The sequence below is a fragment of the Osmerus mordax genome, chromosome 1, assembly GCF_038355195.1.
Source record: "Osmerus mordax isolate fOsmMor3 chromosome 1, fOsmMor3.pri, whole genome shotgun sequence".
Taxonomy (NCBI): Eukaryota; Metazoa; Chordata; class Actinopteri; order Osmeriformes; family Osmeridae; genus Osmerus; species Osmerus mordax.
Genome location: NC_090050.1, coordinates 4118525 through 4142047, shown reverse-complemented (window position 1 = coordinate 4142047; position 23523 = coordinate 4118525). Strand labels below are relative to the sequence as shown.

The 23523-nt window shown below is 43.1% G+C and overlaps 1 protein-coding gene across 1 annotated transcript in view; it reads right to left on the bottom strand.

Moving 5' to 3' along the window:
- The window catches only part of LOC136948744 (copine-9-like), a 248155-nt gene that overhangs the window by 85822 nt on the left and 138810 nt on the right, over window positions 1-23523 (bottom strand). The window contains exon 9 of the mRNA XM_067242751.1: window positions 1446-1549. Within this exon, the coding sequence (XP_067098852.1) occupies window positions 1446-1549 (104 nt within the window). The remainder of the gene's footprint in view (window positions 1-1445; window positions 1550-23523) is intronic.

The window sequence follows — 23523 nt, the reverse complement described above, 5'->3', positions numbered from 1 at the left end:
TAACATTTTAAATAATGTGGGGATGTTAAGTGGAGAAACGGTGATTGATTAGCCAGTAGGGTGAAGTGTCATAGGGGCAGGGCTTAAGGTATTCCGGCACCGTACCGGATGTCCGGCGTGCGGCCATGAGAAAAAAGAAAATGAGAACTTGCATGCGGTTTAATATTTCAGAGTCAATTGATTTCACCTACCAATCATATGAGGGGAACGCAGCTATAACTAACGTTACAAGCCTATCAGAAGCAGAACAGGGCGGGTCCTGGCAACACAGTGTGAATGAGATCCATACATCACGTTAGCTTTGTCCGTGAAAGCATGGAGCTCAAGTAATTAAAAGAACGTTAATAATAGTAGGCTAGCCTTTTGTCCCTGTTTTAATGCGATGTTGTGCAAACCAAAACAACGTTTACAAACGTGAATTGATCAATCTGTACTTGAGGCCTTTTGCGGGCATCTGTGGGAGTGGGAGCACTCGCACACACGATGGTCTTCAAAAATTGCCTGATATCCATGGCTAATTAATCCATTCTGAACAGGTAAACTAATCCACAACGAGTGTGTACATTTACATTTACATTTAGCAGACGCTCTTATCCAGAGCGACTTACAGTAAGTACAGGGACATTCCCCCAAGGCAAGTAGGGTGAAGTGCCTTGCCCAAGGACACAACGTCAGTTGGCATGACCGGGAATCGAACTGGCAACCTTCGGATTACTAGCCCGATTCCCTCACCGCTCAGCCACCTGACTCCCTACATACTTCGTGGATCCTGATTGGTGTCGCCGCCACAGCCGCAACGCATTGATTGGATGAAATGATTCAGACTACAGCGTTTATATGTTAAACAATATAAAATTTAGTCTTAGGTGTTTTAAAATTACACCAAATTTATTTCGGATTATTCAAACGGCAGAATACGAGGCGCAGGGAACTTAGATGTGCGTAAACGCGCATAAACGCTATTTAGAGGTGGATAAATGCAATTTCTGCAATTTAGAGGTGGATAAACGCTATTTCCCAATTTCGGGAGGTGCGTAAACGGTGTTTACGTGCGTTTAGCCCCCACTACATCCTTGGGTGCCAGGTAGCTTTGTTGGGCTAGTACAGTCACTAACCTTGGGTTCATATGCTACACTAGGAGTGTCATTCTACCCCCATTGGTGGGACATTGTTTCCTAACTTTAGTTGATGCAAATCCTTTTATGAACAGTATTTAGTGTGACCTTTAAAAAAAAAAAGCGTAGTCTATTTTTGCTATAAATCCTGTGTGTTGTTCTGATTTATTGGGGATCACATGGAGGGGGCCTGGTGTTTATAGAGGAGAAGGGTGCTGGTAAGTCAGAGACTATACCTCTCCTCATTTGACACAATCACACGCATACTGTGCACACATTCTCACTTTCTCTCTCACTCACATACTCGTATGCACGAGTGCGCACACTCACGTTCCATCCTCGTTACTGCGGTAAAAGACCAAGAAGGGATCTGATTTTCCGAAGAAGTCCTTTTTGTCCAGCTTGTTGGCACACAGCTGCATGGTGGCAATGTCCTGAGAGGGGGACAATTTCTCAATATCAGACACAAAATTTGATTGTAAAAAAGTTGATTGTCAAAGAAGAAGAAAATAGTAGCTATTACTATTTTGGAGTGAATTCAAGACTAGCTGGAAATATCATTTATTCTAATAATAACAAATATATATTCTGCTTTGTTCTATTGTAATTTAAAGTCAACCTTAAAATCTACTAGCAAACCTTGATAATGAATGGCAGAATACAATGTTTACAAGCGTAACCATATGATAATATCATGAAACATTTGTGTTGGTGAATATCTGCCAAGGAGGAAAGTGGCAAAGAAAACCCACGACTCCCTGTCTTGCATGCAGTATGTTCCTTGCTCAGCTTGTATGTCCACACTCCACTCATCGACTTAGTTCTGAATTTACATTTTCAACATAGTCAACACCCAGCCCCAAACTATGGGAGGACCAAACATGCCATAATTAATGAATAAATGTATCAATAAATATATTTCTAAATCAAAATTGTGTTAAAAGCTAATTATAATCAATAATAAATATTTAGTATCTATTTATTTGTGCAAAAGGATAGTTTATGATTTGATTATGGTCATGTAGAGCACAATTGAAATTATGTCATCTTTGAAGAATTTGTTCAACCACCACAACATCGATTCTAGTCACTTATGGACATAGCAATTTCTCATTATTTTTTAACAAATTGCCAATACTCTGGTACATTCATTCAAATGATTATGTAGCCTTCATTTGTCTGCTGTTTCCTATGTTATCAATTGCTTATGTTGATCCAAATGTATTATATTGGTTCTCTGTTAAATTGTCTTACCACCACAAACAACTAGACATTTAGTTCATAACAGAAGTCATGACAGGCACAATGGCTGAGCCATAATTGAAGGCCCAATTCACCAAACAGAACAACTACATTTACAGGGACCCAAAAAACGTATTTGTGAATTGCCAATTGGATTGTTTCCAGCAAGTGATGATGCCTAAAGCAATGACAATCAAATCTCTGTTGTCTTTCTAGGCTAAACTGTTGTAACTTTGGGTAGTCTACAACCAGGCCCAAACATAATACGCATAATTTCTTTTGTGGTGAAAATCTTCAGTCGCTCCAACATAAGAACAGGTAGGCTAGCGGAATTCCATAGATTTCCGCAGAGACTGAAAATCTGCGGGAATCTGCGGAATTCCGCTAGCCTACCTGTTCTTATGTCGGAGCGACTGAAGATGTTCCACAACATTTTGACACTGAATATTGTCATACACGTAATACGTGTATAACGTATAGACGTAATACACCCCCACCCGCCACCTACGGTCTTCTTCTGACAACCGTCTGGTGGTCCCACCGCTCAAGAGCGCCGGGTCCCAACATTTACATTTAGTCATTTAGCAGACGCTCTTATCCAGAGAGACTTACAGTAAGTACAGGGACATTTTCCCAGAGGCAAGTAGGGTGAAGTGCCTTGCCCAAGGACACAACGTCATTTTGCACAGCTGGGAATCGATCCGGCAACCTTTTGATTGATAGCCCAATTCCCTAACCACTCAGCCATCTGACCCCCCCCAACACAAGCTCTTCTCCTGTCTGGCCCCCCAATGGTGGAATCAACTCCCCACCTCCATCAGAGACACTGCTGACTGTCTCCCCACCTTCAAGAAAAGGCTTAAGACGCACTTGTTCCAGGAGTACAACGGTACTTAGGAATGATTTGCTGGACCTGGTGTTCGTTTCCTCCAGGATCACAATGACTCTGATTGAGAGACTTGTTGCTCTTGTTGGTTAGTTGTAACTGATTTAAAATTCTTGCTCGCTGTGAAATATTTTACTGTTGCTTGCTTTTCTACAGGTACACTTTTGCACTTTTTGAGGTTCATGTTGTTTGGTTGTGGCTTGTTTAATACATGCTCTTATAGTTCTTCCATTTGGCACTTATTTGGTTTTTCGCGATGTATGCTTCATGTTTAGGCTACATCTCGTTGTTATGATCAGTGACCTATGCACTTTTGTAAAGCTCTCTCTTGGAAGTCGCTTTGGATAAAAGCGTCTGCTAAATGAATAAATGTAAATCTTATGTAAATATGAGTTGAGAAGTTAATTTAAATTTGTCCTCAGACCAATGCGTTCTATTTGAAAATCCGTGGGTTTTTGTCGGAATTCTGCGCCCGCGTATTAGGTTTGGGCCTGCTTATAACCTTTCAGCTATGCCTACTGAAATAAACCATCCACTTTAAATAATGTCTTTTTCTAGTTAGTTAGCCAGTATTTCATTTGTAAAATTGTCTTGGATTATCTGTATCACACAGACAAGATATAATATTGTTCCAGTCTTATGCCTGTTTTCGGCTTACTATATGCATAACTCGCGAGAGCTAGCTTAGTGAAGCTCAATCAACTCAATATGGCTGAGAGTCAAGAGCAAAAAGAGCAAAACTGGCAGTGAATTATCCAAACATCGTCAAATATGGCACTGCACTCCCTTGGATTATAAAAAGGACACCTACAAAATATGAACTTTGCACAGTGCCCGGTTCTCGAGATAATTGTGGGAAATGCAGACAGAGATTCCTGGCATTATTAGAGAGATGAGCTAAGCTGTCAATTAATTAAAGTAATTTAGCGTTTTCGCAACATACCCACCTCTTTTTTTTGACGTAGCGTCTGCGTTGGGCTGTACGTAGGCCTAAGTGTTACGGCCTTACCTAGGGCCTTGCAGTTTGTGTTGTCTGTCCGCGATTGGCCTGGATCGTCATGCCCACTCCAGCTTCCACCCAATCGTATGTCCGTCTGCCCGCTGCCTTCATAAGCTGGAACTGTCCTCTGTTCGGGAGCCAGCCGACTGTGTTCCGAGTTTTTTGCAACTTAGTTATTGGCGGGTCAGTGTTTGTGTCGGCACATTAGTGCGTCTCATACTTTGATACATTACGCGAGATTGTCTTTATCCGTTTATGTTTGTTCTACTTTGTTCGTGTTTTATAGGTTATGTTTGCTTTAAATGCTCACAGGGGAGAGGGGACTGGTAAGCCGCTCATGGGCATACACTACCATCACCTTACTCCCTGTTACTACACTAGGCAAGGATTATTTGGGTTAGGCAGGGTATTTAGAACTTTTTTTGTTTTATTTTATTTGGCACTGATCATGGTTCCCTTGTTCTTCTGTGACATTGTTTTTGTTAATAAACACCTGGCTATTGACACCCCGTCTTGTTGATGTTCATTGTGGCTACAGTTGTTAGACCCTCAATTCCCCCTAGACATCAAGCATACATTTTAGCCGTGCAAGTTCAGAGAGATCCGTAACAATAATCGTAGGTTGTGATCATGTGGGCACTTGCGTAGCTATCACGTTTATGACATGCACATGTGATTTTAGATTAGGTGTGTTCGACTTCATGCAGCACCGACACCGGCCAGCTGCAGCCGACTGACTTGAAACAGTGAATTCTGGTTAGACTTTTTGTCCGACTTGAGACAGCGCCGAGGCTAGGTCACTGTGATGTATCCATCAAAGTACCGTGAAATCGATCTGAGAACAGCCGGCTGTGTAGCAGAGCACATTTTCTCAAGAGCAACTGCACGGGTTCTAATGACGACAGCTATTTCATGATTGGCCAGACTCACACATGACAACTTTGACGCGTGTTTTGTATTTATTCTGACACCTTCAGTTTTGCCAATGCTCAAATCTGGACCAAACAGTTAAATATTTGTTGAAGAAAGGGTTTTAGTCTGCCTCTTCACTAACGGAAAGACTAAGTTTAATTGAGTTCTGGTTGTATTACATTTATGCATTTAGCAGACGCTTTTATCCAAAGCGACTTCCATGAGAGAGCTATTATTAATCTGCAGATTGGAGAAAGAGTTTAACATATCTCAATACAAAAATTTCAGTGCACTGGTTCATGCAAGTTCTAATGCGAAAACAATTAAATTCGCAACCATGCAGTTTGTCAGCGATAAAGTAAGCAAACAGCGCTTGATTGGCCATGACTGACGTCAACACAGCAAATCATGAGAAGCAGGAATGTCTGACTTTAAGGAGGCGTTTTTAACTCCTCCCTGACTGCAAGCGGAAACTCTAGACGGTCGTTTCATGCAGCTCTTGCAATAATCGTTATCTGGTTTCCCCTCAGAAATGAATTAAGTGGTAGCACCCAATTTTAAACGTTCGAAATGGCCGTGTTAAGCCTGTGTTTTAGAGTTCAATCTTGCTCTGTTTTTAGAGAAAAGGGTTATAAAGAATTGCAGTAATAAAAAAATCACACTAAAAACCGAGGCAAACCACAGTAAGTTTAGTTACTGCGCTCTGTATTTGTTTCCCCATACATCGGATACAATCAAAACCGAAACAAAACGCAAAAAAGCAGTTAATGTGTTCTGTTTGCCCCCTACATTGGATGCAATTATGGTCTACATATAATTCTGCCAACCCTTACTTTGGGCTCACTGATCACCACTTTCTACATTATCTCACATCTTTTCACTTAACCATTCAGCCAAACATGAACGAAACAAACTAAACCAATTGCAAAATAACTGCACTAAACCTCCAGTTTAACACTAACACATTTGCTGGGGATGCACAATATATCGGCGGCCATATCGGTATCGGCCAATAAATGTTTATTTTTAGTGTTATTGGTCCGATAAGAACATTTGGTCGACAAATTAAAGATGATAAATTATGGATTATTTCCGCCCGTTGAACCACTTATTTTTTGGTAAAATGGTATCAATCATTTTGGTAAAATAAAGATCTAGATGTTTCATGCAGTTAAGGTTTTAATAAAAGCAGATGTCCACTGTATTTGTTTGCCTTTTGTTTTTGTAATCAGACTCAGGGCTTTGTATTTATCGGCATGTATCGGCATCGGCCAACATTTACATATCGGTGCATCCCAACGTTAGCTACACGCATTGGCTAGCTAACGTTAGCTAATGACTAGTGTATTGGCTACCCCTCACACAGGAAAACAAATTATTCTTTGGTTAACTCATTAGCCCTGAAGGCTGTATCCTTTTTATCTTCTTGATCATTCAAATAACATCTTTGTTTCCTTCCTCATCATACAGTAAATCAAATTGTTTTGTCACTAGCTAGAAAGCGAATAGTAACACTAGCTAGCATTCAAGTCAGAACGGCTAAATCTCACTGGAAACTTTCCTGCACTCATAACTGCAAGATAACAATAATCCAAATTGCATTTGAGTTTTCTTGATTTGGACCTCTTTTTCTGTACATCATGCACTAATCCAATTGTAATAAAAACCAAACGTTTCACGCACACCTGGCGAGACAGAGTGCACTTGCAGCCCAAGTTGCTGATGAGCCTGATCTCGCAAAAATTATACGTGGGGATTGATTTAATTATACTGAATTACTCATACTTTTCAAATTTCAGAAAATCAAGAAATCCATAAACAAAACATAAACAAAGTTGTTAAAATAGTAGACATGTTTTTGTTATACTGAAAACAAAGCAAGCTGGATAAAACATCAAAAACATTGACGTTACTGCACTTAGCTTCTGCATTACCTGTATAGCTATATAAGGAAATCCAAAGGCAGAGTGTATGATAGAATGTATTTCTGTCTGCAGGCAGGCTGGCCGAAACTAGCCTAGGGTCGGCGTGCCTCATTGTACATTCAAAAGTTCAACGTCCGTGTGGATTGGTCGGTGCTCGACCTCGATCTGGTCAGCAGGGTGTTCACTGGGCACGTGCCGATGTGTTGTTCCGTGTGCGATTCGTTAGCCCACACAGTGAATCTGTGCCCGAGGACTGCATTCGCACCGCCGATCAAGGCAGAGCGGTCGGCCTACGGTGCCTCCGCCTCGGGCGGTCAAGCCGGTCGAAGGAAGGTACGGCCCTCCTCCGGTGCAAGCACCTCGCTGTGCATGTCAGTTTACTAATTGTAGGTTTCTGCATGCTTGCAGTTATTGCAGGGACGCTCATCCCCGATCTGTGTGCCCTCGTCGGGCCCGCCCGGCTCCGAAGGGGAAATGATTAAACATCCGTCAACCCCAGTAAACGTATCGAGACTTTCTGCCGCGTTGGGGAGTCATCCCAATCCCAGTCTTATTTACTAGATGGTTTGGTGCACGGGTTTCTTTCTGGTCTTTATTATCTACCTGACGTGAGTCATGAGTGCCCCAATTTGCAAACGGCGATCAAAGAGCCGGCGGTCGTCGAAGCGCTCCTCGAGAAGGAAGTGGCTAAAGGGTCTATGATCGGACCTTTCCTCGCGCCCCCTTTTGCCCCGTACCGACCCCATAGGCGTCGCAAACCGCAAGTATTCTGGCAAGAAACGCCTCATAATTGACCTGTCTGCCCCTCACGACGGCGTCGTGCCCAGCATTAATAGTTTGATTCCCAGGGAGCCGTTTTCGCTGTACTATGCTAGCGTCGATAATGCAATCAGCATGATAAAAACTGCAGGCAGGGGCGCGTGGCTGGGGAAAGCCGACATCACCGACACGTTTAAGGTCATGCCTCTTCACCCCTCTCAGTGGCATTTATTCTGCGTTAGGTGGGGCAGCAAGCTGTACTCTGTCAGGTTGGCGTTCGGCTGCCGCAGCAGCCCGCGTATTTTTGACTCGCTGTCGGAGGTGCTGTGCTGGATCCTGGTGAATGTCCACAGGCTGCCGTTCGTTTTGCACCTGCTGGAAGATTTTTTGGTGGTGGATTTTCTGTTGTCTCCACCCGCCCGGTGTATCTCGGTGTTGAGGGACACGTTTGGGCACCTGGGCGTTCCACTGTCCGCGGAGAAAACCGTAGGCCCGTTTACCTCCTTGGAATTCCTCGGTATCAACCTAGATAGTGTTTCCATGCAGGTGTCGTTACCCGCGGAAAAACTGGAGCGCGTTCGAAGCGTCCTGAAGGCCGCTTCGGGCGCCGCTTCAATGGCTAAACGTGAGCTGCTTTCGTTGCTGGGACATCTGAATTTTGCGATGCACATCATACCCCAGGGCCGCGCGTTCGTGTCCCGTCTCTTGGACTTGGATAAAAGCGTGCCTCATCTCATCGGATTTGCGTTTTTGGAGCGTGCTGTGCGAGCATTGGAACGGTATCAGTTTTTTCTATCACGATTCCGTGGAGTCGTCCGCCACTCTCGATTTCTACACCGACGCGGCTCCCTCAGTTGGGTTCGGGGGGTTTCACGGTAACGAGTGGTTCTCCGGAGCATGGCCCGCAGAGATAGTCTATCTCTGCGGGCCATGCTCCTAGTCTAGTCACAAATTATATCCAATTGTGATTGCTTGTCTATTGTGGGGGCATTTATGGTGTAGGAAGAAAATAACCGTGTTTTGTGACAACGAAGCTGGCGTGTCCGCCATTCCCCCTGACGGTACTAGACTAGGCCCGGGTGCGCTGCACATGTATGTTGTATCGGCTGGTGAATACATGAGGAAGGGTATCGCCCCATCCACATTAAAATCCTACGTCAGGGCATGGATTCAATTCTCTGGTTTCTGCGCTGCATTCGGCGTGAGCCCTATGCCTGTGAACATGTCTGTGTTGTGTGCCTTCATAGTTCATTGCTTCAAATCACGGAAGCTGCATCCCTCCTACATTAAAGCACTGGTGTCAGGCATTCAATTTCATGTACGTTGTTCGGAGCCCTCAGCATGCAGCCTGCTCGGGAACCCAAGTATCCGCCTGCTGATGAACTGGCTGAGGAAGCAGCGTCCGGAGACCAAAGATAAACGCCTACCAATCACCTTACCCCTCTTGCACACGCTGGTGTCCAATCTGAGACAAGGGTGCTTCGGGCCCTACGTCGACACTCTCCTTGAGTTAGTATTTTTCACGGCCTTCTATGGGTTTCTGCGGTGTGGGGAATTCACCACAAGGTGTGCCACTTTCAATCCATGTTGTGACCTAACCATGTCTGATGTTTCTGTGGCAAGCGACATGTTTACAGTTGTCCTTAAACATTCTAAGACTGATGTTGCATGCAGAGGTACCCCAATCGTGATTGCTCGGACTAATTGTGCTTTTTGTCCACTCTCCATGTCGCGGTATCTGCTATGTCGCCCACGGGCGACGCCATCCGAGCCCTTGTACGTCACCGACGAAGGCAAGGCCATGACGAGATCCTGGTTTGCGCAACGACTCTGCATACTGTGTGCTCGCTGTGGGCTGTCCCCGGAGCTATACACAACACACTGCTTCCGGATCGGGGCAGCCACCTGGGCATCATCCAAAGTGCCTACAGCCACTCTGAAAATGATGGGGCGTTGGTCTTCATCGGCATACGAGCGCTATGTACGCCCCAATGCCTTGGACGTCATCGGAGCCCAGAGGTCTATGAGTTTTGTATGAATGGAGCTTGCGGCCATGTGATCAAGTGTAACTACTGCATTAATAAACAAACGGCATTACAGATGGTGGCTGGGTCGGCTTGTTAACCCACAGCAGTAGAATATCTCTTTAGATCTCGGTTCGGGCGTGGTGATCTGCAGACGTGCTCTGATCTGGTAGCTATCAATCAGAAGCCATAGTGTCTGAATCGAGATATCTCTTGAGATACTCTGGACTCCAGGGAACGGCGGGTGCTCTGCCGACACATTTGTTTTCATTCTCACATAGGGACACTGATGATGGTACCCCAAAGATGCACGCCTCGCGTACATCTTTGGGGTTGCCGACGGCGCTAGAGGAATGGGTCTCTAGAGACAGCTGTAACTCTGCCCTGTATGGATGAGAGGTTACCGGATCACAATCATGGTAGAATGTCTCCGTAGATCTTGGTTCGGCACTGGTGATCCGCAGACGTGCTCTGACTCGGTAGCAATCGATCAGAATCCAGCGTCCGAGTCAAGATATATGCGGAGATACCCTGGAAACCGGCCAGGGAACAGCCGGTGCTCTGCTGACACTAGTCATTCTCACTAGATAAACATATCTTCGTGTTCCGGCGTACGTGCTGCCTTTGTGTACATCCTGATGGGTTCGCCGACGGGCGCAAAGAGGGGCAGCTCTCTAGAGGTAGCTATCTGCCCGATGTCAGATGAGAAGGGTACAGGGGAGATGGTCGGTGTATTTGGCTTGTCGCCGGTTCACCTTCTGTCCAGCACCGGGTATGGACGGGATGTGCGCGTGGGACGGCTCGGTAAACCGCACATCAGATGGTATGTAACACAACGGATATGCACACATAGTCTTAGTCATCGCTAATGCTAGCATGACCCCTGCATCCAGAAAACGCTTGTTTTCGCCACTAGTACGTACGTAGTGGGATGTCAGGGGGGCCTCCTGTGGCTCAGGAGCAGCGGCGCTCCGCTTTACACATAGTCTGCATGGCGGAGTGGTGGCGTGTGTTTGGGGGATTATATCTCTATTGCTCCCTGCCTCATATGTCAAGTATGGATGTGTTGCATCGAGGAGGTAGGGAGCGCTTCCCTTGGATCATCCACTCCGCCAAAGTTAAATCTACATGTCCATGTCATGTAACAATAAATGCTCAAATCTAATACGTGATTGTCTTGACTGAAATAAGCGCAGCTAGTTCAGGCAGGGCAATCGGGCAGCGCGCGTCAGTCATCGGGGACGTAAGGCGTCTTACTCCACCTTCCTTTCCTCCGCCACTACCACACCTATGTTAGCAGCGCATATCCATTGGGCCACGTCCGATAAAGCGTCTTTAAAAGACGTGCGGATACGCACACACTCACCCCGGTTGTTGTATGATCAGTGCTGCTGCCACCATCCCCTTTCTCCCCCGTGCGGTCTGTCTGTTCGGTCCCTCCGGGGGATTATATATCTATTGCTCCCTGCCTCATATGTCAAGTATGGATGTGTTGCATCGAGGAGGCAGGGAGCGCTTCCCTTGGATCATCCACTCCGCCAAAGTTAAATCTACATGTCCATGTCATGTAACAATAAATGCTCAAATCTAATACGTGATTGTCTTGACTGAACTGCGGTTAGCCTTTGCAGGGCAGTGTATCTACATTTATTTTCCCAGACCTATTTATTTTTTCAAGATTCTACTTGTAGAGAAATCAATAATTTGGTTAAGAAATTGTTAATTTATGTTGGAGGAATAAACACCACCATCTTTAAAAAAAACTGTATTGTATTGGCTGGGAAGAAGTCTGAAGAAGGATTCGAACTGCTGGATTATGTGGATATAAATCATGATCATCATCATTTCAAAATCAATTGGATCATTATTCCTCACAATATGTAGCTGTGTCGGAGAAATTTAGAATGTAAGGTTATATTCTGAAAATACTGGTGCTAGCATTCCTTTGTCAGTAGAGAGCCCTCTCCCCACATGACCTATAGATGACACTAGGCTTACGTAAACAAACTGACCTAGGTTGACCATTATCATACTAGAGGTGCAATAAACCTTATCTGTGTTGAGTGAATCATATGGTCAAGCCTAGGGTCGGAGAACTCTGTAATTTTCCACGTGCACGCGCACTCTGTCTCTGGGATCGATCATATTGACAGCTGATATGCAGGGGAGGAGACTTCTCACCAATAAATGGTCTTACCTGAAGACTTGTGAACCAGACAAACTTTGTAGCACAATGGCGTGTGATGTTTTTGTCTCCTTGTGGGCCGGCCGCAAGCAATAAAGCTTTCTTAAACTTGTTCACCGACTGACTGTGCAATGCTTGATAGATTAATATTTCTGACAAGCTGCCAACAGAGTTGTGCATAATTTAAGTTAATTTAATAATTTGATTTAAATATAAGAAAGTATAATTTTGGAATAAAATATTGTTGTTGTTAATTTGCATAAACATAGAAATGTTTATTGAAGACCTATGTAATATTACATAGCGGAACAATGTTCTTGTGCTGCTGGGGGTCGGGTGTTTATTGTTTTCACACTTTTATATAACTGCAGAGAAAGGTTCAGTGAAGAGAAAATGTTGAGTTTGAGTTTAAGAAGATAAAGAAGAATTTGTTATTTTGAAGTTTTCTTTCTACCCAATTTGAGTTAACGCGGCCAATGAGGTATGCAAGGTAATCTTTATGTTTTAACAGTTTATAGCCTACAATATATATTTTTTATGTTTGTGACATCTGTTTAACGCTGATGCTAATGCTCTGTATTGTACTGTACTCATTGTATGGTTCTGTATTTTATATAGTTCTCATGGCATATTTGACGGCAACAAGTGCGAAATAAATGTCTGTATACCAAGAACGCCTTGTGTTCGTGAAGTAACTGGAGGGTAGTTACACAATATATTTAAGAAAGTGGGTGGTCTGGATTTTCTTTTAATTAATGTCATTTTTCGCCTAGCAAGTTACCCATAGAATTATAGATCAAGTTACCCATAGAATTATAGATATAGAAGCACTCCTGGCTTAGAAATTTAGCTTTGTGCGTAATTTCTCTCCTCACAAAATGAACATTTTGAATCATGAGTTGATTACAATTAAAGGCACATGTTTTTTTTTGTTGGGAAATGCTTGAATTATGGGCTAAATTACTTTAGTGACTTGATTGATTCAACATTTTATTGGGTGTGCTCATGCCTTCGGCGAGCACAACCATTGTTCTCTCATATATATATTTATTATTATTTATTTTTGCCCCCCTAAGGATCCGTCAATATTTGGACTACATAGACAACGTCGGTGTCAAAAGTTTCGTCTTGGTAGCGATTGTGTTGCATGTATTTCTATTTACGTTCTGTTGCACGGTTTAGGTTTGAATTAAGTTTTTGTGGCAAAAAGTGCCACAGGCACAGGTTTGCAGGGCTCTAGACTGAGATCAAATGGTCGCATCTGGCATTGTTACTGACAATGATCGCTTCCAGGAAACTTCTATTGAATTAGCCATTTCCCTCTAAATAAATGTCAAGCTTATTTACGTTTTTTGGGGGGCATATTTTCAGTTAGCAGATGGTACCGTTTCAATTGCGATTCCATCTACTTCTGCCGGTGACAATTTTCCTATGTTACTTAGAATATCTTGTTTCAAAGGGGGTTCAGCTTGTTTCAAAGGGGGTTCTTAATGAATGAATGCAATATGAGTGACGTCCAGAGCGACTTACAGTAAGTACAGGGATCTACACTTCACTTTTTGTATTTTGAATTGTACATGAGCAGCAACAAATGTAGGCTATGCTTTTAAATCTATGCAATCTTCATAAATAATAAGTAGGTATTTTTATATAAAATATACAGAAATATCAGTTGTAAAAATAGCAGTTAATAAACGGACCCATCTGCAACCGATGCAAGCAGGCACACCCTTCAATTTCCCCAGAAATTGTATCCGCTGGTTATTCTTACAGTTCTTTTATGTCCAACCATAAAAAGACTTAATGCAGCACTGGTGGCACCGACAGCCGGCTGCAGTTAGCTGGATTTGAGTATTGGCGAAAATGAGAATAAATACAAAACACGCGTCAAAGTTGTCGTGTGTGAGTCTGGCCAATCATGAAATAGCTGTGTCGTCATTAGAACCCTTGCAGTTGCTCTTGAGAAAATGCGCTCGGCTACGCAGCCGTCAGTTCTCGAATCGATCTCACGGTACTTTGATGGATACATCACAGTGACCTAGCCTCGGCGCCGTCTCAAGTCAGACAAAAAGTCTAACCAGAATTCACTGCTTCAAGTCAGCCAACTGCAGCCGGCTGTCGGTGCCGCCGGTGCTGCATGAAGTAAAAGGCAGAGAAGACACGGACATAGTGTGCAAAGATTGTATACATTGTATGCTTTTTGGCTGCACGAGGGAACTAGTGACCCCCCCTAATCATCTCGTAACATCGTACCTGCAATGCTTGGTGAACGCTCTGGCGGTGCGATAATAGAACAGTGTTTCCTCTAGGATTTTTTTTTTTGCAGTGGGGTCTAATATTGCACATATTTTTGTCTTATTTCCCCTAAAGAAATAAAGTTAGGCTACTTAATGACACCTTACAGTCATAAAGTACTATTGCTACTCGCTGGTCTCCCAGCATGTGCAACCCGCCCTCTTCAGAGGATTCAGAACGCAGCGGCCCGCCTGGTCTACAATCTACCCAGACGCTCCCATGTTACCCCGCTCCTCATCTCTCTCCACTGGCTACCTATCATGGCCCGTATCAGATTCAAGACCCTGGTACTGACCTTCCGAGCAGTGAACGGGACAGCACACGTCTACAACAAGTCTCTCCTGCAGCATTACACCCCCACCCGTCACCTACGGTCTTCTTCAGACAACCGCCTGGTGGTCCCACCGCTCAAGACCGCCCGGTCCCAACACAAGCTCTTCTCCTGTCTGGCCTCCCAGTGGTGGAATCAACTCCGCACCTCCATCAGAGACACTGACTGTCTCTCCACCTTCAAGAAAAGGCTCAAGACACACTTGTTCCGGGAGTACAACAGTACTTAGGAATGGTTCGCTTGACCCGATGTTAGTTTCCTCAAGGATCACAATGACTCTTGCTTAGAGACTTGTTGCTCTTGTGGTTAGTGGTAACTGATTTAAATTTTTGTACTCGCTGTGATATATTGTTTTTATTATTGTTGCTTGTTTTTTCCACAGGTACACTTGCACTTATAGCGGTTCATGTTGTTTAATTGTAACTTGTTTAACTACATGCTCTTATGGTTCTTCCCTTTGGCACTTACTTTGGTTGTTCACAATGTGTGCTTCATGTTTTGGCTACTCGCAATGTTTTTGTGGCTATCTTGTTGTTATGATCAGTGACCTATGAACTTTGTAAAGCTCTCTCTTGGAAGTCGCTTTGGATAAAAGCGTCTGCTAAATGAATAAATGTAAATGTAAATAAAGTATGTTCTAAATGGCATAAATGCTGCCAATTAATAATTTACGTAACTTATTGTAAATGGTCAGTAGCCTAGCCTATCGATTAAGGGGCCACTCGGAAGCATGTACGCTGTCTGCTTCATTTGATCTTGATAGGCTAAGCATTCTGAAGCTAATAATAACAATATACCCACTATTTATTAATTAAAACTACTTCAGCATAATAATGCACCTAAAATACAAACGTGAGCAAGGGCAGCAATCGCTATCGAATCGACATGTGCAATTTCGCTAGCAGGGGAAGAATAGCCTACAAACAACGAAAATCACCAGTTAACTTAATTTAAATGAGCAAGAACTATAGACCAATACAATAACAGCCTTAAATTAACTGACAACATAAGTTATACGACTTAGCTCTACAGTTCTAAAGGACGCACACACGCAATCTCAACTGCGCTGTGAAGCGCGTGTCCGTGAAATCCTCCGATACGCTTTCTAACAATCACTGCTGATAGGCGGCCTAAAATTTAGTACAACCCTATTTCTGATACTGTGGCGGCAGAAATTTAGCCGTGGCTAAATAGCACAGATACCAATCTCATTGGTACTTTGTGTTGAACACACGCATCTCAGATCGTTCCCCGTCCTCGCAATCTTGCAAGACCGTTCTCGCGAGACGCTTGGCAAGAATGTTCTTCTAAAGAACACAATACGTTCTTAGCGTTTTTTGGATTGATAAACAGCCATTTTCTTTCTTACCTTATAAGGCGAGTTTGCCGAGACTTTTCTCTAAATTCCGGGCTTCCCCTTGTAACTCTTGTGTTTCACTCACTACGCTGTGAACTCCCTTAGCCAAAGTATGGAAAAATTTGGATTTAAGAAAAGGGTGCATAAAGGCCTCAAAATGTCGGAGAAAGAGCCCTTGTGCACTTGACGATTTGACAGTGGGACAGCCCTAAACCCTTACAGATTTAGCGAGAACGCGCCTCTAAATCAGTGAGTCTTTGAGGGTGGACATTGGGATTGGGCCAATCCGTTCGTAAACTCCGGATTGATTCTCCTGCCGTCCTCTCTGAGGGAAAAAACACTGGTAGCCTACAGTAGGGTTTACAGTAGCCTATGTAGACACAATTGTAGGAGTGGTGGTAGAATTTTGAAATGTATAAACTACAATGCTCTAATCCTCAACATTCCATCCATTAATTTCTATGGGACATATTTTGCCATTAAAACTTGAATATAAAGAAAACCGTGCAATGGAACCTTCAACAAGATAAGAGCAACTCAACTGGGAATGAGACATACACCTTTCATGTCTTACGTAGTTAAACTGTGGGAGTGGTTATAATAATAAATATATAATATATGTTATAATATATATATATGTGAGATTCAGCCTTTTCTTGCTGATAGTGAGCATACTAATGAGCCACTTAAAATAATGCTTCCGGTTTACCTTTTGATAACAAAGATATTTCAAATGTGTCAAAATGTCAGCATTTTGGATTAATAGAGTTTGGATTCCTAATGTTTCACTGGCTATATAAAATAATTTAACAGGAAAACACACTAAATCCAATTTAGTGGATACAATTGAATGGAAAACGTTTTTTTTTGTTGCAATTTGCTGTATACACTAAAAAAGAAAAAAATGACTGTTTTTGTTTTAGAATATGTAGCGGGGTTTGCTTGTTGAAGAATAGAAATACTTAATTTATAATCAAGTATTTAGTAGGCGGTGCGCCACCCTGATATGGGTTTTATAGTTTAATATATAATAGTCAGTAATCTGAAGGAATTAATTTGTTCTAAGAGTAAAGCCAATCGTAACATTAGTGAACACGCATACGTCACAATATCTTTTACAATTAATGTATTAAAGTAAGGTAAATATGGATAGTATGAACCAGTTAGATTATGAATTTGATATGAGAGATTGGTTTCAGGTTTGAACAGAATGAAATGGTCTAACTTAAAGAAAGACATAAATTGTACAGTCAATGATTACATCCTTACAAATCATAAACATAGCTCATGCCAATGCCATGTCAGGGAGGAAAGAGTGTTAGCCATAGTTACGTTTGATCAGGGTTGATCAAAGAGGTTGAGGGTGGTTCGTGTCCGAGGCCCATTTTTGAAAAATGAAAAGTCAAAGCGCCGCTACGCCACAGGGATCATGAGACTGAGTCTGCGTGATCTCAGTCAGGTCGCAACTAGAATTGCATTTTGAGTACTTCTTGTACTTGTAGAATCGTTCAGGTAGTGTTGCCCGGACACTAATCTTGTTGAATACCAGGAGAAGCTTGGCAACGTCCTTTGGAACGCCAATCCTGATGGCTTTCACACCATAGTTGGTTTCGCTGGAGTCAGAGATCGGTTGTCATCTCGAGAGTTTTATACAGTTCCGAGTTAGGAAGAGGACTTGTCTGAAGTCAGAAGTTGATTTGGGTGAAGCTGGGTTCTCAACTCCCCCTCTTTCCTTCACACCTACCAAAGGTGTGAACTGGTCTCTGGCTGGTTCATAAGCAGGGCCGGGCCGACCCAATAAACAAACTAAACATTTGTTAAGGGCCCCGCGATTGGTTCGGCCCCCCCAAAAAAAAAACATTTGTAAAAAAAAAAAAAAAAAAAAAAGATACGATTATTGCTGTTCATAAGATTGTTCTGGACATCTTGGTACAAAATATTGTTGAATGATTGTTTTATTATGTTAGCATTTTAGATGTGTAGATACCAAGGATGACTTGGTTAACTTTCAGGAAGAAGGAGTAGTTACTAGAATCAGCATTGCAGTCAACACAACATCAAAACAAATTAACAAACATTACACAATTATCCCTCTCATAATTATCCACCTTCTACTCTTGTGGTAAAGATGAAGTCTTGAAGAACTTTCCTTAAACGTTCTGGGCAAAGTATGTTCTTTGTTCAAATTACCGCCACAAACGGAGGGCACAAACCAGGGACTGGTTACGTGTCGTCTCAAGCAGGCCCTTTGAAGCTTGCAAGCTAGCAGGAGGGCCTCAAATGCAGAGGAGGAGGCTCCCCACCCAACTCTATGGTTCCTTTGCATCGGCATTTGGTGGGTAATCAGCATACTTAGGGTGTCAAGAGGGCTGATTAGGTTTGTCTGATGTGGTCAGTAGGGCTGTCCCCACTCAGTCGACTTGCCGATTTTCTGGTCGATATCCTCTTGGTCGACTAAGATTTTTTTAGTCGAGCTGCCGTATGGCAGTGTGATATCTGATTCCCGCTTGTGTCACCATTTCTGAATTAAAGAAATGTTCTACAGAAATTGTAGATTATATTATTTAAGACAAATAAAGCAACTCAAAAAAATATATAATTTAAAAGAAAAGGTGTTACTGTTTTCCCTTTCGTTAATCTGCGCTTTGTTTAGGTTTTTTGCACACGGCACGACTCGAGCACAATTGGCTGCCGAACTGCATAGTTGTTTTCCGTGGTCTTCCGGGTCTTTTGGAGTTGCTGAGCTCACCAGTGCGTTCTTTATTTTTAAGAATGTACCAAACAGTTGATTTGGCCACACCTAATGTTTTTGCTATCTCTCTGATAGGTTTGTTTTGATTTTTCAGCCTAACGATGGCTTGCTTCACTGATGGTGACAGCTCTTTGGACTTCATATTGAGAGTTGACAGCAACAGATTCCAAACACAAATACCATACTTGAAATGAACTCTAGACCTTTTATCTGCTCCTTGTCAATGAAATAACGAACTCCCTTTATGAGGGAATAACATACACCTGGCCATGGAACAACTGAGCAGCCAGTTGTCCAATTACTTTTGGTCCCTTAAAAAGGGGGGGGCCACATATAAAATGTGTTGTAATTCCTACACCGTTCACCTGATTTGGATGTAAATACCCTGAAATTAAAGCTGAAAGTCTGCACTTAAAGCACATCTTGATTGTTTCATTTCAAATCCATTGTGGTGGTATACAGAGCAAAAATGATGAAAATTGTGTCAATGTCCAAATACATAACTGTAAATAAAAAAGAAATTGAGGTCTATGAAATGTTGCTCAAGAAACACTGTCAGCCAAACTAAGTGGGCAATTAACTGCTTCACCAACTGGTGCGAAGAGATGGGGAAAACCGTAGACCTGAAGACCATAACCAGGGAAGAAATGAATGACATACTGCAGGATTTCTACGGCACTGTGCGCAATGGAAAGGGTGACCACTATGGGATCAGCAGTTACGTCTGCCTGCGTTCGGGACTGAACAGACACATAAATGATCCACCATTGAGTCGGTGCTGGTGTTTAATGAAGGACAGCGCATTCACGTCCGCAAACAATGTTTTTGTTGGCGTTGTAAAAACCTGTAGATGACAGGGACACGACAAAACAAAACATCATGGATCCATACCAGCCTGCGATCTAACCACAATAAAGGCCTCACTGGATCCAACCACACCAGAGGGTCTAGTTAGAAAAGTTTGGTTCGATATCCAACTGCACTTTGGAAGCCGAGGGAAGGAGGGTAACCGCCAGCTAACCACAGGGTCGTTCGCTGTTTTTGCTGATGAGAATGGACAGAAGTATGCCAGCATGACATTCAATGAGGAGACAAAGAATCACAAAGATCCACAGGAGCGCAAGAAGGACAGTCGGCGTGGCTACATGTATTCTTTTCCAGGAAACCTCCGCTGTCCTGTCGCCTCCTTGGAAAAGTATCTGTCACTCGTACCCCCCAACGCACCTGCATTCTACCTGCACCCAAAGAAGAGCGCTGACTCTTCGGATGACATTTGGTAGGTATTGGCTTTAGTAGGCTACTCTTTACGCGCTTTAGCCAACCCTAATACGCATTAATAACAATGATTTGTTATTAATGCGTACTAGCAATTTTTCTCTGCCGCAGGTACAGAATGGAGCCAATGGCCGTAAATTATCTTTCAACGATGTTGCCCAGGATATGCAAGGCGGCAGGCACAACCAGTGCTTAAGTTGTAAAGTGGGAGGTCCCGGAACGCAGAGGGGGGGTGGATCCGGCGACTCAAAACGGGGGTTGGAGGTAACGAAACCCCCCCAAAATTGCACTGCCTACAGGCATGCAAACAGGTCAGGGGTAAGGTGAGAACGATGCGGCGAATACCCGACCCTCTAGGGCAGGGGTTCCCAAACATTTCAGCCCACGACCCCTAAAATAATGGTGCCAGTGATCGCGACCCCTGCATGCTAACGCATGCACATTCTGTGTCTGATGTGATGCTAGTTCGGGAGTTCGATAGTCAATGCGTAGGCCAAATCTTTTGGCCTTTATTTGAACGCAAAATAGTTTTTGAGCTTTGTGTAAAATAAACAGCCGTTTTTCAATTGGTAAAACCTTGGGCCCGTTCTCCGTACGTCGCTAACTCACTTAGCTGGATTTGATTGTTGACGATTTGTCATTATCTTGGATTGTTCAGGGGGGTATTCGTCGTAGCTCGCTAAGCGGTTTAGCGAGCTAATTTTCAGGCTAAGATAAAAAACGCCCCTCTTTTTGGTTCGTGGAAGCAACTTTCGATAAATCATCATAGTAACATATCAATTAGCACTAACCTTCTCCAGAGCAGGCTAACGTAAGTGTAGCTGGATAAGCTTGCCACACCCCCAGAAAATAACATGGCAGCTCCCTTTTTGAGAGACCCAGTTGACCAAGGAGCTATATTTTAGTTCGATTAGCTTTCCATACCAATAGAGTTCTTCGCGATTGCCAAGATCCTTTATTTCACACGGATGAGTTCTTGTTTGAGCGATATCGATTCAGCCGACATGGACTCATTTATTTGAAAGACCTTCTTGGGCCGTACATTGCAAATATCACACGCCGCAGCAAGCTTTATGCTTTATTATGAGCTTATGCTGCTGTATGTGAATATGTAACGCTATGTTTTACGAAATGTCTTGTCTTATCTGTTGTGCCTGTGCTTTTTATATGTTTCACTGTGGGAGAGTGGGAAACGTCATATCGATTCCTTTTTATGTCTTGACATGTGAAGAAATTGACAATAAAGCTAGGCTACTTGAAACTTTAACTGTGCTTCAGACTGCATAGCCTTGAGGTTTTTTGCGTCAGGTAGGCTATAGGCTACATTTTTATACAGTATAGGCGATGCAGAAAACATTGGCAAAGCCGCAGCATGCGTTGCTGTAAGAAAAGTGTACTTGGCGCTTAACCAGCTGATGAATCAATTCATCATATTCCCTGGCCATGTCCCAGTCAATGACATCAAAGAGGGATTTACACATATGCCTACATGCATATACACATATATAGTACATGATATAAGCGCAGTAGCCTACTTATATCCTCATAATTGTCTATGAATTCGTATCAATTAGATACTCTTTGGCCTTGTTTGTATCTAGCCTACTTATTCTGAAAGAGTTGAGATAATTTTTTTCGCTAGCAAGATCTCATTCGATTATTAATTTACATTAAGCCTATACCAGCAGGCACAATTAAAGAAATGTGATCTGATTGATTGGGGTAATGAGGCGCTTAAGATGAGCCTATACATTTCCCCAAAACCTTCGCATTTAGCTTATCGGCAGCTGCTTGTCTTGCTCTGGCAGCGGTGGCGGTGTTTGACTTAGCCATGATAATATGCTTATTGTCTAGAGACTCATTATAATAGTTTGCTCGGATGGCGAGAATAGCCTATCACCGCTCTCTCTTTCGTCTTTTCCGCCATCATACCGTTAGAAAATCACGGTTTTGGTGATCGACCTTTCCTGCCTTTTGAAGTAGGACGTGCACGTGCAATTTCCCTGATAAGTTTAGCCTGATTGAAATTAACCACATGATTTGGATGCGGATCAGCCGTTGACGAACCGATATTTGCTGTTCTCACTCATCTCGCTAATGTTAACGGGCTAAAGGGACAATTGATTAACTTAGCTTCAACCCTTATGACGAACGGGGCCCAGTTCTTCGAAGCTCATCCTGGACTTGCTGTCATAGCAGCAGATCCGTAAGCTTAAACCTGCTGACCAGGTTTATTTTATGTAAACACGATTTGATTGTGGCTTTACAAGCAGAGGTGATACAGGAAGTCTGTCACAGACATGTCTTGTCCGTTTTTACTACAGGAACCTGTTGCAGAAGGTTCAAGAACAATTAAAAGAATTTAACATGAAATCGAATTAATTGCTCATTGCATGATAGATAGGCTCCTTAAGCACAGCGCGATATGCTAGCCTATACTTTTTGAGAGGATAGCCTATCGTTTTTTTGTGAGTGTCATTTACATAATACATTTGTTGAAACCACATCATATGACATTAAAGATGATAAATGAAAATATGAAAGTATTAAAAAAAATGTGAGCAGCCAATAGCAGCGTTGCTGATCAAGGTTTCTACTATCAATACATACCCCCTTTTAGACCAACGCAAAACTCAATCCAGCTATACTAATTATAAACAACATGGGTGTTCGAAGAACCGAATTAGCCAGATCATGATTAGCAAGATGAAGTCGTCTTGGACGTGTCATATGATCTCGGATGTAATAAACGACGTACGGAGAACGGGCCGATTGTCTAGTGAAGGTGTCTTTTTGTCTAAATTTTTCAGCCCCACCCTTACGTTTCTTAGCCTGGTTTTCCATCGTTATTCTTCTCCCGGTACTCCCGATGGCCAGTTCGCTACTGCGGGGCTGTGCCGCGGTGGTGGTTTATTTTAAATTCTTGTGCTGTCAGGGGGTGCTGTAGCACCCTCAGCACCCCTAGTTCCCGCGGCCATGGGTATTCCCTCTCCACTGAAATCCAAAACTCAGCCAGTGTCTTGGCTGAGAACGCTGCCTTTAAAGGTGACATGACAACTTCACTTTAGGAGGTTATTTAACATTAATATGAGTTCCCCTAGACTGCCTTTGGTCCCCCAGTGGCTAGAATTTTCGATCGGTGTAAATAAAGCCCTGGGTGTTCTTCTCCGCCTTTCAGAAAATGAAAGCTCAATTGCTTTGTTTGAAAATCTCCTCTTTGTGACGTAACAAAGAGGAAGGTTACCTCCCCTCTCTCTGCTTTGCCCGCCCAGAGAATCTGGCCCGCCCATAACAAACTGAGCTACGACCGTGCAAGTGTTTTTATCCTCGAGAGACATGGCTTGCAAACGAACGAAGCATTACATTTGCTCAGTTTGGATGTACAAAGGAAAACAAATCTTTTTACAGTTCATTCATCCGAGCCTCTGAAGACCCAGTATCTTAATTTTATTTTCTCTGGAAATG